At 36.2% G+C, this 13,892-nt stretch overlaps 1 protein-coding gene across 1 annotated transcript; it reads left to right on the top strand.

Annotated features, from left to right (window-relative positions):
* Positions 1–823: 823 nt before the first annotated feature.
* Positions 824–5,198, top strand: SOSTDC1 (sclerostin domain containing 1). Its single transcript, XM_044244544.1, has 2 exons — positions 824–1,226; positions 3,762–5,198. The coding sequence occupies exons 1-2, from the start codon at positions 1,022–1,024 to the stop codon at positions 4,175–4,177; spliced, it is 621 nt and encodes a 206-aa protein (XP_044100479.1). The 5' UTR covers positions 824–1,021; the 3' UTR covers positions 4,178–5,198.
* Positions 5,199–13,892: the final 8,694 nt, after the last annotated feature.

The raw sequence follows: 13,892 nt of genomic DNA, 5'->3' as shown, positions 1-13,892 counted from the left end.
GCATTGGAGAATCGCCGTGTAAATGGCACATCTGTTGCAGATGTGGATACAGAAGTTCAGGAAGGTTCTAATTTCTTACGTGGGCAGGAGAGTTGAAGGAAGCAGTGAACAAAATACTTAGTAAATACAGGTAGAACGTGTGTTCTGCAGCACATGAAAAACCTAGCAAAAATTATTTTGAATCTGCTTAGCAATAATCTGTCAGAAATGGCTTTTTTCATGAATGTTCATGATTGTGACATATTTTTCAGATGAAAACTGATAGTAGTTACTTGAATGCAGAAAGGGCTGTGCTCATTACGCAGAACCCCTGGCAATAATTTACCTAGCAGAGCAGCAGTTCGAGTAGATCAAAGCTGCATTATTTAAGTGTGTCCAGGGGGCAGATCTGAGCTCCGTTTGCCTTATACTTTAAAGGGAAAAATGTATACATATATTGGTTTGCTTCTTGAGAAACAAAATACGTTTAATAGGTGCTCCGTGCAAGTCCCACAAAACTCACACGAATTCCACCTAGTATCTGGGGCAAAACGGCTCGCTACCCTTACTCTACTCCATACTCTAAAATCTGAGGGGGGAGAACAGAACAACTGTGGGGATGTAAATCTCTTCAAATGCACAGCAGTGTATTCTCATTTAAATTAAACCCGAATGCGAACTAGATTCAGGAGAGGAAATGGCAGGGGAGAGAGTCTGGAGTTGCTATACAATGTGCCTGCCTGCTTCAGCTCCCAGAAACTGATGAAGCACAACTCGGAAATTTCAGGCAATTTGTATACCAAGCTCCTCCTTTTCTGTAGTCTTCTCTTCCATTGGTAAAATTCTTTTGCAGGGTCATGTAGGGATCCCACCCCTTCTCTGTGTTTTCACTCTGAAGCTCTATACAACTTTACACCTGAATGAACGCCAAACCTCACTGGATATATAAAGGGAATCTTGAGGAAGAATTTCACAGTTACAGTGCAGAAGCAGAAGGAAAGGAATTAACCAGCTCTCCAGCCAGGCAAATCCTCTCCTCACCATGCTTCCTCCTGCCATTCATTTCTATCTCATTCCCCTTGCATGCATCCTAATGAAAAGCTGTTTGGCTTTTAAAAATGATGCCACAGAAATCCTTTATTCACATGTGGTTAAACCTGTTCCAGCATACCCCAGCAGCAACAGCACGATGAATCAAGCCAGAAATGGAGGCAGGCATTTCAGTAACACTGGACTGGATCGGAACAGTAAGTGTCTTTTACTTGCCTGGATTTGGCTTTCTCTCTCTTTTTTTTTTTCTTCTTTGGTAGCATTAGCTCACATTCCTATAGAATTGTTTCATTGCTAACTAACCTGAACCATGTATATTTTGCTCAACAATCTGGGAGTAATCTACTGCATGTGTAGATTGGCATTCTTCCCTACAAAGTTAATATAACTAAAACAGTGGTTTGATAATGCAGGCGTGGACTGAAGTTCTATCAGACATCCAAAAGAGAAAATGTTTTTGGGAATTAAACTGTTGCTTTTTAAGAAGGGTGCAAAATGAGAATTTTTTTTTAAAGTGTGGTTCTAGATAGTTTAAATTTAGGTGGTTTTCTGTGTGTTTTAGGACACGTACAATTGTGGTAAAATGTGTAAACATAACTAAGCAGAGTATGTATAGGAAATCACAGGCTTTCCAGAAAAAAAAAAAAAAGGCTCACACAGATTTCTAAAATATATTCAGTGAAATAGTTCAGAGTTTTGATGATGATCAGTGTAAAAGAGAGATGTAACTAAAAATACTGGAGAATCATATTTTTCTAAGATGATTACTTCTTAACCAGATCAAGATTTGAGTAATTGTTTTATTTCTATGAAAGGCTGGGGAAGCTTTTCTAACTTTAGAGATTTAAAATAATAACAGTACAATAATATTTTGTACAGCGAGGATTTGTTTTCTTTTCTGTTTGCTCAGCTGACACCCTAATGAACCACTAGTTAGAGGAATTCAAATTTTTTTCTCCTAACTTTTGCTTCACTTCTTCCCTTCAAGAAAAGTCCACATGCTAACAATCAGGTCTTAAGAAAGACACAGAGAAACAGTGCACAGGAAATCTGACACACATCTTTTGCTGCACTTCAACTCCATTCAACAGCTCAAAGTAGCTCTGACCTTTGAAAAGTCAAAGCAAATATGCCTATGAATGTCTTTCGAAGAAAACCAAGGTGTTTTCACTTTCATGAAGAGAGTTGCTTTTAGGTACACAGGAAGCATCTCATTATTATTAGATTACTGAGCAGTGTGGTGGGTATGCACTGTCAATGAGCTGTCACTGTAAAAATGCCGAACATCTCTGCACAGGGGAACAAAAAGCTAGGCAACCTGGAATCATCTCTGGTTGTTTCCAGGTGCATTCCTAAGGCAGATGCAGGAAGGGAAGCTGGAATCAGTCACACAGGCAGAGCAAGCACACTGACCAGCCCACTAGTTTGTTCTTTTCATTTTACTCCTGCACTGTGTACGGATGTATGTGTATCTACAGAAGTTGTTTTACAACTACTACATCCCTTTAGGCTACATCTGTCACCTCAGAAGTACTGAGGCAGAGACACAAAGTATAACTCCTAAGTCAGTATCTCCTTCCAATTAGCTTTAGGTTTTCCACTTCAGTGTAAGGCTACTTCAGTGTTTCTTACGGTTTTTATCTTTCGAATTTCGGCAGTCTATACTTAGAAACTTTCTTTTTTTTCTGGCTAACGAGCTTTGATTTCTTTTCAAGTTTGTTACAGGCAATTCTCCTCGAGTTTAGATAACAAAGCAATGGAAAGGAAAACTCAAATATTTCAAGATTAATTTTTGCTTTAATTACAGAAGGCACGTAACCAGAAACAGTCAATTAGAGAACATCCTTACCAAATTCAAATAACTAAACAAAAAGTTTGCCATGACCAATGTTCAGGAAACGAACACCATGGCTCTTTTCGCAGTTGTAAATCAGACATGTTAGGCATTTTTCTGCCATAAAATTTGTGGAAATGTAGCCAAGTTGTTATGGCAACCATACGTTCCTGATTTGGGGGTCTTTTATATTCTTCAAATTTTGAGTTGTAGTGACATTTTGCATTTCAAACATTTTAATATTTGTTTTTAAAAGATAGCTTGGGAATTTATGTTTAAGATGTAGTTATTAAGTTTGATATGCAAAATGTCAGACTTTGTACACATATGTATGTATGGTTCTCTGCAGATGAATTTTTAATTGAAACAAAATATTGTAGGGAGCATATGCATTATACACAATATTTAAATACTTTCCACATTTTTCCAGTAGATTAAAAAAAACCTAATTAAAAGCACTTGCAGATATTAACTGCTATGACCTGTGAGAAAAGGAACATTAAAGTATACTATTTTTTAGATTACTAAAAGTGAATATTTTACACAAGTGTAAGAATTGCTTAAGCCTTATTGGGGAGTAAGTTAAAAAAATGGGGTTTTCAAATACTTTAGTAAGCAGTCAGAGAATATTATCCATGAAAACAGAAATCAGGCCTAGTTTATTTTGTTTCAAAAAATGTATAGCCATGTAAACCGATCATTTTCATGAAAGTCTCTCTATAACCCCCCAGGCAGATTTTTACATTGTGAAAATAAAATAGGGGTTCGCTTTATATTTAACAATTTGCTATGCTTTGGATACAATTTTTGTCATTGCAGATTACTTTTTTTTTTTTTTTTAAATCAAGTGTTCATTTGCTTCTTGTCTTTAATGCACATTCTTTTCTTTTTCCTGCAGCTCGAGTTCAAGTGGGTTGCCGGGAACTGCGTTCCACCAAATACATCTCCGATGGCCAGTGCACCAGCATCAGCCCTCTGAAAGAGCTGGTGTGTGCCGGTGAGTGCTTGCCCCTGCCGGTGCTCCCCAACTGGATTGGAGGGGGCTATGGAACCAAGTACTGGAGCAGGAGGAGCTCCCAGGAATGGAGGTGTGTCAATGACAAAACGCGTACCCAGAGAATCCAGCTGCAGTGCCAAGATGGGAGCACACGCACCTACAAGATCACAGTGGTCACCGCCTGCAAGTGCAAGAGGTACACTCGACAGCACAACGAGTCCAGTCACAACTTTGAGAGCATGTCGCCTGCCAAGCCCGCCCAGCACCACAGAGAGCGGAAAAGAGCCAGCAAATCCAGCAAGCACAGCCTGAGTTAGAACTCAGACTCTCCCAACTAGACTGACTCGTAACCATCTGCTTTACAGATTCGACTGCTTGGAAGACTCGAGCCTGCCATTGCTATTTTGTTACTTGAAAATATATGCTTTCTGCTTTGATCAAACCCACCAAGCTGTCCTAAGTATCAGGACCTTCTTTGGTGTAGCTTTTCCCTTTCAAAGTTTTCAAGATGTGTGCATATCCAGGAGGGTGATTTGCATTTAAATCCCAGGCAACCTGCAGTTTTAATTCCCCTCGGTACTCAAAAGACTGGTGGTACTGTATACATCACTGAATCATTACTTTTTAAACAGAAAATGGCTTCTCCATCACCCTCCACACCCCAACCCATCCCCCACTCCCATCCGTAACAAAACCCCTTCAAAATTAAAAAGTTAAAAAAAAAAGTTGCCACAAATCTTCACAGTAACACTTCAGAAAGGTGCTTTTTCTTTTCTTTTTTTTTTGTAATCTCCGTGGGAAGAGTTTAGCAGCCATGAGAGATTTTCCTTTGAAAGAGGGCAAGATATTGTGACATTTCACTTCAGAACTCAGCCCCGTAGCTTTTGACAGTCTCATAGTATGAAATTATACCCTGCATGCTGACCCTTGCTTAGAATGGAATGCCAGAAATGCATGGCAGCAGCTAATAAGTACTGATGAACTATTTATTTGTCAATGTTATTATTTAATAAGCTTTCATGTGATTTTTTTCAAAATGTTAATTTTTTATGTTTTGAAGCTTTTCCATGGACCTAAATATTTTCCTATATGATTTGTGATTGATCTAGGAATATGAGAATACGTGTTGTAGATATGTAAAATAAATATTTTAGTCTCCTTATTACATATATGTTGCATCATCAACTTTATCAATAGTATGGATCTTTTTAAATCAATAAGATGCTTTGTAAAGCTGAAATATGTAATACTTTTTTGTTTAATCTGTGCAATCAGAAGGTGATTTAACCTTCAATTCCATCAGTTTCTTTGAACAAAAATAAACACTGCTAAAAGCTATTGTCCTTGCCTTTAACATGTATGGAAAAAGTACATGTTTACAAAGATTAGAATATATGTAGCAAGGTAACTGATTTTTTTGATAAGGCACATTTTAGTTTTGACAGAATGCTTGGCAGAAGAGAGAAGAGAGAGGAAGAGAGACCATCATTTCCGTAAAGGGTTGATTTAAAAAGTTAGGAGGCAGAGTTCCTGGGTGGTTCAGTTGGTTAAGTGTCTGCCTTTAGCTCCAGTCATGATCCCAGGGTCCTGGGATCGAGTCCCACGTTGGGCTTCTTGCTCAGCAGGGAGCCTACTTCTCCTTTTCCCCACTCTTGCTCTCTCTCGCTCTCTCTATCTCAAATAAATAAAATCTTTAAAAAAATTAATAAAAATGTTTTTAAAATTAGGTGGCAATCCAGCAGTGAGTTGTAATGAGAATATCATATTTGCATACTCCCAGGAGGCCAGGTCTGCTACCTATTATAGTCACTTGGGCGAAATAGTGCAAGACCCAGTGTCCAGGCTGTCATCCAAATCACATCACAATTTCTGGCACTGGAAATCAGATATCAGCAGTTTTTAAGGTTTTGCAGGTGATCCCAACATGCAGCTAAGTTTGAGGAAAGAATTGTGAAAAAATCGCTTGCATGGCCCCCCAAACAACGAAGAAAACAACATAAAAACAGCAAAGAAAACAAAAGCTAATTTTTCAATGTTTTCAAGTCTGGTGTTATAATATTAAGCAAGATTACACAGCCTTGACCACACACACACACACACACACACGACTGCTGTGCCAATTCATTCAAATGATTGATCCCATTGCTTCAAATGAGAACCAAAGGGGCTTGGTTATGTCCTGATAAGATCTTCTTGGTTTTCCCTTTTGGATCGTGAGCATCAAGGGTCCTTGGTACTCTTTTACCAGGTTGTTCTCTTTGTAATTGCAAGTTTAAAAGTCACCTGTATATTACACATGGCACAGTGAATTAAATGAGGATATTAATATTTTCCCTCTTCTATAAGAGGTAGGAGAGTCTCAACATATATAAAGGCAGAAAACTTCTCTAATTTTATAATAATGCTAACTATTGTACCATTAGAAAAAGTGACAATTCATAGTCTACTATTGATTTATCTTCCAGCCTTATTATTTCATAGTATATCATCATATTAATATTTGAGACATTCATAATAATTATATCATAGGTTGAATATTCCAAAAATACATTGTTTTATATGGGTATTTCATTTGTTTATCATTGCTCCATATGGAAGAGTTAACATAATAGAAATTTAAGACACTTCGGCCATTTCTTCTGTCTCAACTAGATAGAACCTTTAGTAGATGGCCTTAGAGTTAATCTTAAAACTTAGTGTGTTCCAAAATCTGAGGCATAAAATGAATTTGACCTGACAATAGCTTTTCACAATCAAGAAGACTATGTTTTTGCCCTTTAATCAGAAAACACTGAAACCAAAGTTTTGATGATAATAAAATGCTAAAATCATCACTGATTGGATGGCTAATTGTGAATTGGTAAATTAATATAGTAGGAAAAGTGAAATGGAATAAAAGAAGATTATAAATAGGACTTCTCGGGGCACCTGGGTGGCTCAGTGGGTTAAAGCCTCTGCCTTCAGCTCAGGTCATGATCCCAGAGTCCTGGGATTGAGCCTCGCATCAGGGAGCCGCTTCCTCCTCTCTCTCTCTGCCTGCCTCTCTGCCTACTTGTGATCTCTGTCTGTCAAATAAATAAATAAAATCTTTAAATAGGACTTCTCTAGTCTCAGCTAAGTGAAGAATTGAATGTATTTCTCCTGGTCACATTCAATTTACTGATCTTTTCTGGCCTTGTTGCATTGATGATGCATTCATTGCATGGTATTTGGCATCAAATGAGAGGAAAAGGTCAGCAATCAATAAGAAAGGCCCAGGATACAATCAAGCTTTCAGAGAAGTGCAAATTAAAAGTCAACAGAAAGAGTAGCTTTATAGTTATTATTTTAAAATGCTAAAAAGCACTTGCATATGAATTGCTGATTATATTTCAGGTTTTTTTTTCCTCTGGTTAACTCACAAATTCCCATCTGATTAAACTCTGCATAATTGTCTTCTCGCCTTAGTAACTATCAGTTCAAAATGGTGAATTGTGACAATTTTAACAGAGTCTGACCTCTAGTTCACATTCTTAATATCTATCCATAAAGGAATTTTTTTATCAAATTTATTTTTGTCACTGTGAATAAAGGACTTTTTAAAGAAACTCAACAGATAGAAGATAGATATTAATATTGATGTGTATACATTAGATACATAGATAGATGTCAATAATAAGAATGAAAGAAAATTAATAGCACAGATGCAAATAAATAATATATATTGTGTGCTATACCCAAGTTAAACATGGACATACATAGAGCTTTTGGAAATATCTAGTGGCAAAAAAAAATATTTTAACTACAAATCCTTTATATTTATTCATTTATGTTAATTATAAGTAACTGCTAACTGACAATACTCTATTAACCATGTTTATTTTACCATGTATTTTTTGAAGAGTAATGACAATTAAGTCACTTTCTTTTAAATTAAAAAAAGACTGAATTTTAATCTACTTCAGCCCAATGTCAAATTCGTAAGGTTTTACTAGGAGATCTTGCTTTATCATTCATTCTATCTGCTACTAGAACTAGTGTTTTTAAATTATGTAACATGACATGTCTATTTAGCATGAGATTACTTATTTTTTAAGGTATTTTTGTTGGATAAAGAAATCTGGGTTCATCAATTCCCTCCCCCAGCAATTAATTAATTAATTAATTTGTTTGTTTGTTTGTTTTTAAGTAGGGTCCACATCCTATGCAGGACCCAATGTGGGGCTTGAACTCACAACTGTGTCGTGGAGACTTGAGCCGAGATCAGGAGTCAGTCACTTAATGGACCGGGCCAACCAGGTGCCCCAATATTTACTTTAATAGGTACTGAACAGAATGGTTGTACTAAGTAAGCAGTTATGGTGGAAAGGATAGTATTTAGTCAAAGCAAGACCAGAAAAAAAAAAAAAAAACAACCAGGGGCACCTGGGTGGCTCAGATGGTTAAAGCCTCTGCCTTCCGCTCAGGTCATGATCCCAGGATCCTGGGATCGAGCCCCACATCAGGCTCTCTGCTCCACAAGCAGCCTATTTCCTCCTCTCTCTCTGCCTGCCTCTCTACCTACTTGTAATCTCTGTCTGTCAAATAAATAAATAAAATCTTTAAAAAAAAAAAAAGCAAAACCAGGAAACTTCCACACAGCTGAATAAAATTTATGTCTTTGAAAGTTTAAATTTAGTATGTGAAATATCCTTTTTTTGCTATCACCATGAAATTTAGGTACCAAAATCGAATTCATTGTAGTTGGAATTAAAGCATTTGGATTTGATGTAATTCTTGAAAATGTTTTTTAGCACTGAGGTGGAAACTCACCTTAAATTCAGCATTTGTATGCTTCCTCTAGTTATACAGTTCTCCTATAAAGTGAAATGCATGGAAAATCTTTGATGAAATCCTGTAGACACCCAGAAGAAATTCAGTGGGAAAATGATTTAGGACCCTCAGTGCTAGAGTATGTTCTCTTGTTAGAATACTTTCTTCCCTCTTGGTCTTATTGGAGGTGACTCCCACCTTGGTCTTATTGGAACCTATTCCAATACAACTCTGTGTTAAATTAAATGAATCTAGATTTGTGAACTAAGTCGATATTTGGCCATTATTGTTACGTCCACAAAGAGAGACCTTCTAGAATAGACACCCCAGAAGACGTGCTCCTTGTCAGTGTCATTTTCAATTCCATTAGTTTATCCGTACTCCTGACTCATTAGCTAACATTGAATTTGGTGCCTTAGCCTGCACATTTTGCAAATTGTCTAGAAGAGCTACAGGGTAGCAACTACTACAGAAATCCCAAAGGAAAGATGTTTTAGCTTCCAGGTTCAAGAACTGATTAAAATGAATGCCAAACTGACTGCATAATTATTTCCAGTGCAAATTAGACTGAGTGATAGTTTTTCATCTGCATTGACAGACTTGCCGAAGGATTTATTTTCTGTTACAAATGAAGAATGAAACAGTTTGGGAAATTTATTAAGGAAACTAAATATTTTCTTGTGCATTTTACTAACTGCACACTAAGGATTACCTTGCATTGTCGACTTTATTTTTTAGTGGTGGGATTAGGCCCTTGAATCTGAGACAGGGTGTCTAAACTGAATGACATTGTCAGTGATATCAACATATTCAACCAAAATTCATTGTTATTAAAACCGACATTTTACTATTTTTTTTTAAAGATTTTATTTATTTATTTGACAGAGAGAGATTACATGTAGGCAGAGAGGCAGGCAGAGAGAGAGAAGAGGAAGCAGGTTCCCCGCTGAGCAGAGAGCCCGATGTGGGACTCGATCCCAGGACTCTGGGATCATGACCTGAGCCAAAGGCAGCAGCTTAACCCCCTGAGCCACCCAGGCGCCCAACATTTTACTATTAAAAGAAAAATATTAGTTCTTTTTTCAGTAGGAATAAAGGCTTTTGGGGGAGCATTTGTTATTAAATTCCCCTAAATTAACCTAAATTTGGCTTTGAAAGATAGACTAACACAAAGAATCCAGGAGTCTAGTAACCAGGACTTTTTAGCAATCCATTATGATCTTTAATTAGCACTATATATTAATGCAGTGTCCCTTGAATAACAGGGGTTGGAACTGAGCCAATCCAGGAATACACGGATTTTTAATGGTACAGTATTATAGATGTATTTTCTCTTATGATTTTCTTTTTCTTTTTTTTCTCTTATGATTTTCTTAATATTTTCTTTTCTCTTGCTTACTTTATCATAAGAAGACAATATATAATTACATATACACAATGTGTGTTAATTAACTGTTTATGTTGTTCGTAAGGTTTCCCATCAACAGTAGAGTATTAGTAGTTAAGTTTCTGGAGAGTCAAAAGCTATACATGAATTTTTTACTGGAAGAGGTTGACACCTCTAACCCCCACATTGTTCAAAGGTCAACTGTGGCTGACAATTTTTACTAACTGGAGCTCTCTCTATTTTTTTTTTTCCTTGTTTCCTCTCTTACTTCTCATCTGTGTGTGTGTGTGTGTGTGTGTGTGTGTGTGTGTGTTTTAATTCCTCACACTTAAAGAGTTAAAGAAATAACCAAATCTTTCTTGCTACGTACTTCCTTATTGTAAACCAAAGATAAAAATTGCCAGATGAATTTAATAACCTAATGAAAGGTTGCCCTTTGATCTGTTTGATACTATCTTTCCAAAGAATTGATTAATTTTGTCTACTTTGTGTACTAATTAAGAAGACTTTTACATTTAATGTGTGACAATTTGACATTTTAAAGAAAGTAATAAACAATAAAATTTTCAATTTACTTATTTGCAATTTTTTTATGTAGTCATTTTATAAAGTGACTTCAAGGCATGTAAACTTGGTTTTAAAGTTTTTATTTAAATGCCAGTTTGTTAACATACAGTGTAATATTAGTTTCATTTATACAATAGTGTGATTCGATACTTCCATACAATGCTGGGTGCTCATCACAAGTGTGTACCTTAATCCCCATCATCTGTTTAACCCATATCTCCACCCCCCTCCCCTATGGTAACCATCAGTTTGTTCTCTATAGTGAAGGGCTGTTTGTTGGTTTGCCCCCCCAAAAACACTTTTTCAGTTTGTTCTCATTTTTTTAATTTCTTAAATTCCACATATGAGAAATCATATGGTATTTATCTTTCTCTGACGGACGTATTTTGCTTAGCATAATACTCTCCAGCACCATCCATGTCATCACAAATGGCAAGATTTCATTCCTTTTTATGGCTGAGTAATATTCATTGTGAGTGTGTACACACATGTGTGTGCCACATCTTCTTTATGTATTCAGCAATTGATGGACACTTGGGGATGTTTCCATAATTAAGCTATTGCAGATAATGCTGCTTATAAACATCGGGATGTGTGTATCCTTTTGAATTAGTATTTTTGTATTCTTTGGGTAAATACCTAGTAGTGTAATTGCTGGATCATTGAGTAGTTCTATTTTTAACTTTCTGAGGAAACCCCATACTGTTTTCCAGAGTGGGGATACCAGTTTGCATTCCCACCAGGAGTGCAAGAGAATCCCCCTTTCTCCACATCCTCACCAACACCTGTTGTTTCTTATGTTGTTAGTTTTAGCCATTCTGACAGGTGTGAGGTGTAGTTTTAATTTGCATTTCCCTGATCATGAGTGATGTTGAGCGTGTTTTCATGTGCCTCTTGGTTGTCTATAGTCTTCTGGAAAAATATCTTTTCATGTCTTCTGCCCATTTTTTAATTGAATTATTCATTTTTGGGGTGCTGAGTTTTACAAGTTCTTCATACTTTCTGGACTCTACTAATCCTTTATCAGACTTGTCATTTGCAAATATCTTCTCCCATCCTATAGGTTGACTTTCAGTTTTCCTGATTGTTGTGCAGAGCATTTTTGTTTTGATGAAGTCTCAGTAGTTCATTTTTGCTTTTGTTTCCCTTGCCTCAAGACCTATCTAGAAAGAAGTTGCTATGACCGATGTCAAAGAGGTTACTGCCAGCATTCTCCTCCAGGATTTTGATGGTTTCTTGTCTCACATTTAGGTCATTCACCCATATGAATTTATTTTTGTATATAGTATAAGAAAGTGGTCCACTTTCAGTTTCATTCATTGCAAATAGCTGTCTAGTATTCCTAACACTGTTCATTGAAGAGATGGTCTTTTTCCCAATGGATATTCTTTCCTGCTATGTCAAAGATTAATATTCCATATAGTTGTGGGTTCCTTTCTTGGTTTTCTATTCTGTTCCAGTGATCTATGTGTCTATTTTTGTGCCAGTACCATGCTGTTTTGATCACTACATCTTTGTAATATAACTTGAAGCTGAGGTATGTGATGCCTCTAGTTTTTTCTTTTTCTTTTTCAGCATTTTTCACAGAGCTTTAACTGTGAAAAATGCTAAACATGTGAACTTGTAAACAGAAGACCTGGGATATAGCTTAGACAATGCAGCTGCTAATTGGTTGGGTGAAATTATACTTATGTCTTAATGTTCTTATGGCTCAACTACTTCATCTATAAAATCAGGGAGGTGAACTAGATAACATCTAATGTGCCTTCCAGACTAAAATATTCATATTCTCTTAGCCCAATTTGTCCATATTTTTCAATCACATTGACACTCACAAAAGCAGATTTGATGCTATTCTTTGGTTCTGATGATATTTCCAGCTCACTCAATCGTGAAGTTTCAGAATAAGATTTTAGTCAGAATTGTTATGGAATTGATACATTCCATCATAATCAGTACCTTGTAAATGCAAGCAATGTAAGATTAAATTGGGGACCCAGCTCCAGGAAGGCTGAGGCTATAGTCTGGTATTGGGCATTTCCTACATTTTGTCTAAACTTGAGCAAATACCACAACAGATTAAGGACCAGGGAGAAAATGAGACAATTTTGCACAAAAGGCATTAGAAATTTGTTCTTCAAGAAAAGACTATTGCTATTCTATTGCTTACTCATTTCTAGAGAAAATAATAAGAGAAAGTGGTTACAGCCTATATGGAGAATTGGGTTTTATTGTAAAGTAATGACATTATGTTCTTGTTGACAGTTTTCATTTTGAATACCTTAAATACGAATACATATTGTGATGTATGTGGGATAGTGATATCTCTGGTCAAAATATTTTGTAATATTAGTATTTGTTGAAAATCTAGTCTATGTCAGTTAGGTTCTCAGAACACATTGGTGGACAAATGGCAATTTAATTAAGAAAATAACAAGTGCCCTACACAAAATGCAGAAGTAATTACATATAATCTCATTTGAGCAACATTCATAGGCAACACTGATATGATCCATTACTTAAATTGCACTCTCTGGACTTAAAACAGGAAGAATATATTTAAGAAGAGGATGCTAACCTTGCCATGAAAATTTGTGGTAGACTATAGCAAACGGTAGAAGTATACTGGAAAAAGTGTTTTTCCTTATAATTGTCAGGTCTGTCAAATAGAGCTGAAGCTTTTATTTTTAAGGAAACATAATCTTAGCATTAACTTTCTGAAAAGAACCTATCTTCTTTTATAAAGTTGTTATAAATTTTATAGAGATTTTTCTCTTTAATTTTTTAAATTTTATTTTTTTCTCTTTAATTTTTTTTAAAGATTTTATTTATTTGAACAGGAAAGAGAGAGCACAGGCAGGGGGAGACAGAGAGGGAGAAGCAGACTCCTTGCTGAGCAGGGAGCCTTATGCCCGGCTTGATCCCAGGACCCTGAGATCATGACCTGAGCTGAAGGCAGATGCTTCGCTGACGAGGCACCCAGGTGCCCCTCTCTTTATTCAGATATTCTTATTAGCTGCTTTTTCTAGACCATCTTTTTCTCAACACTGATATTGAATATAAAAGTTCCTAATAGTGTCTATAAATTAAGTGGAGCCATTTTATTGTTAATGATAGCACAAGTAAAGGAAATAGCTATAGATAATTCAAGCAAACCAAATATTCAGATATTTTTTCATCTAGGACACCAAATATTGCTTGCACCTAACATTTACATAGAAATTTTAAAATAATCGTAAACTTTAAGAGTAATGTAACTGCAATCAATTTGCTGAGGAGAGGAAGAA

Source organism: Neovison vison, chromosome 4 (genome assembly GCF_020171115.1).
Source record: "Neovison vison isolate M4711 chromosome 4, ASM_NN_V1, whole genome shotgun sequence".
NCBI classification, from domain to species: domain Eukaryota; kingdom Metazoa; phylum Chordata; class Mammalia; order Carnivora; family Mustelidae; genus Neogale; species Neogale vison.
This window is presented reverse-complemented; position numbering and strand designations above follow the sequence as displayed.

Coding starts and splice junctions, on each gene's coding strand:
- SOSTDC1 (XM_044244544.1), top strand. CDS start 1,022: ATGCTTCCTCCTGCCATTCATTTCTATCTCATTCCCCTTGCATGCATC. Junction 1,227..3,761: donor CACTGGACTGGATCGGAACA/GTAAGTGTCTTT, acceptor TTTTTCCTGCAG/CTCGAGTTCAAGTGGGTTGC.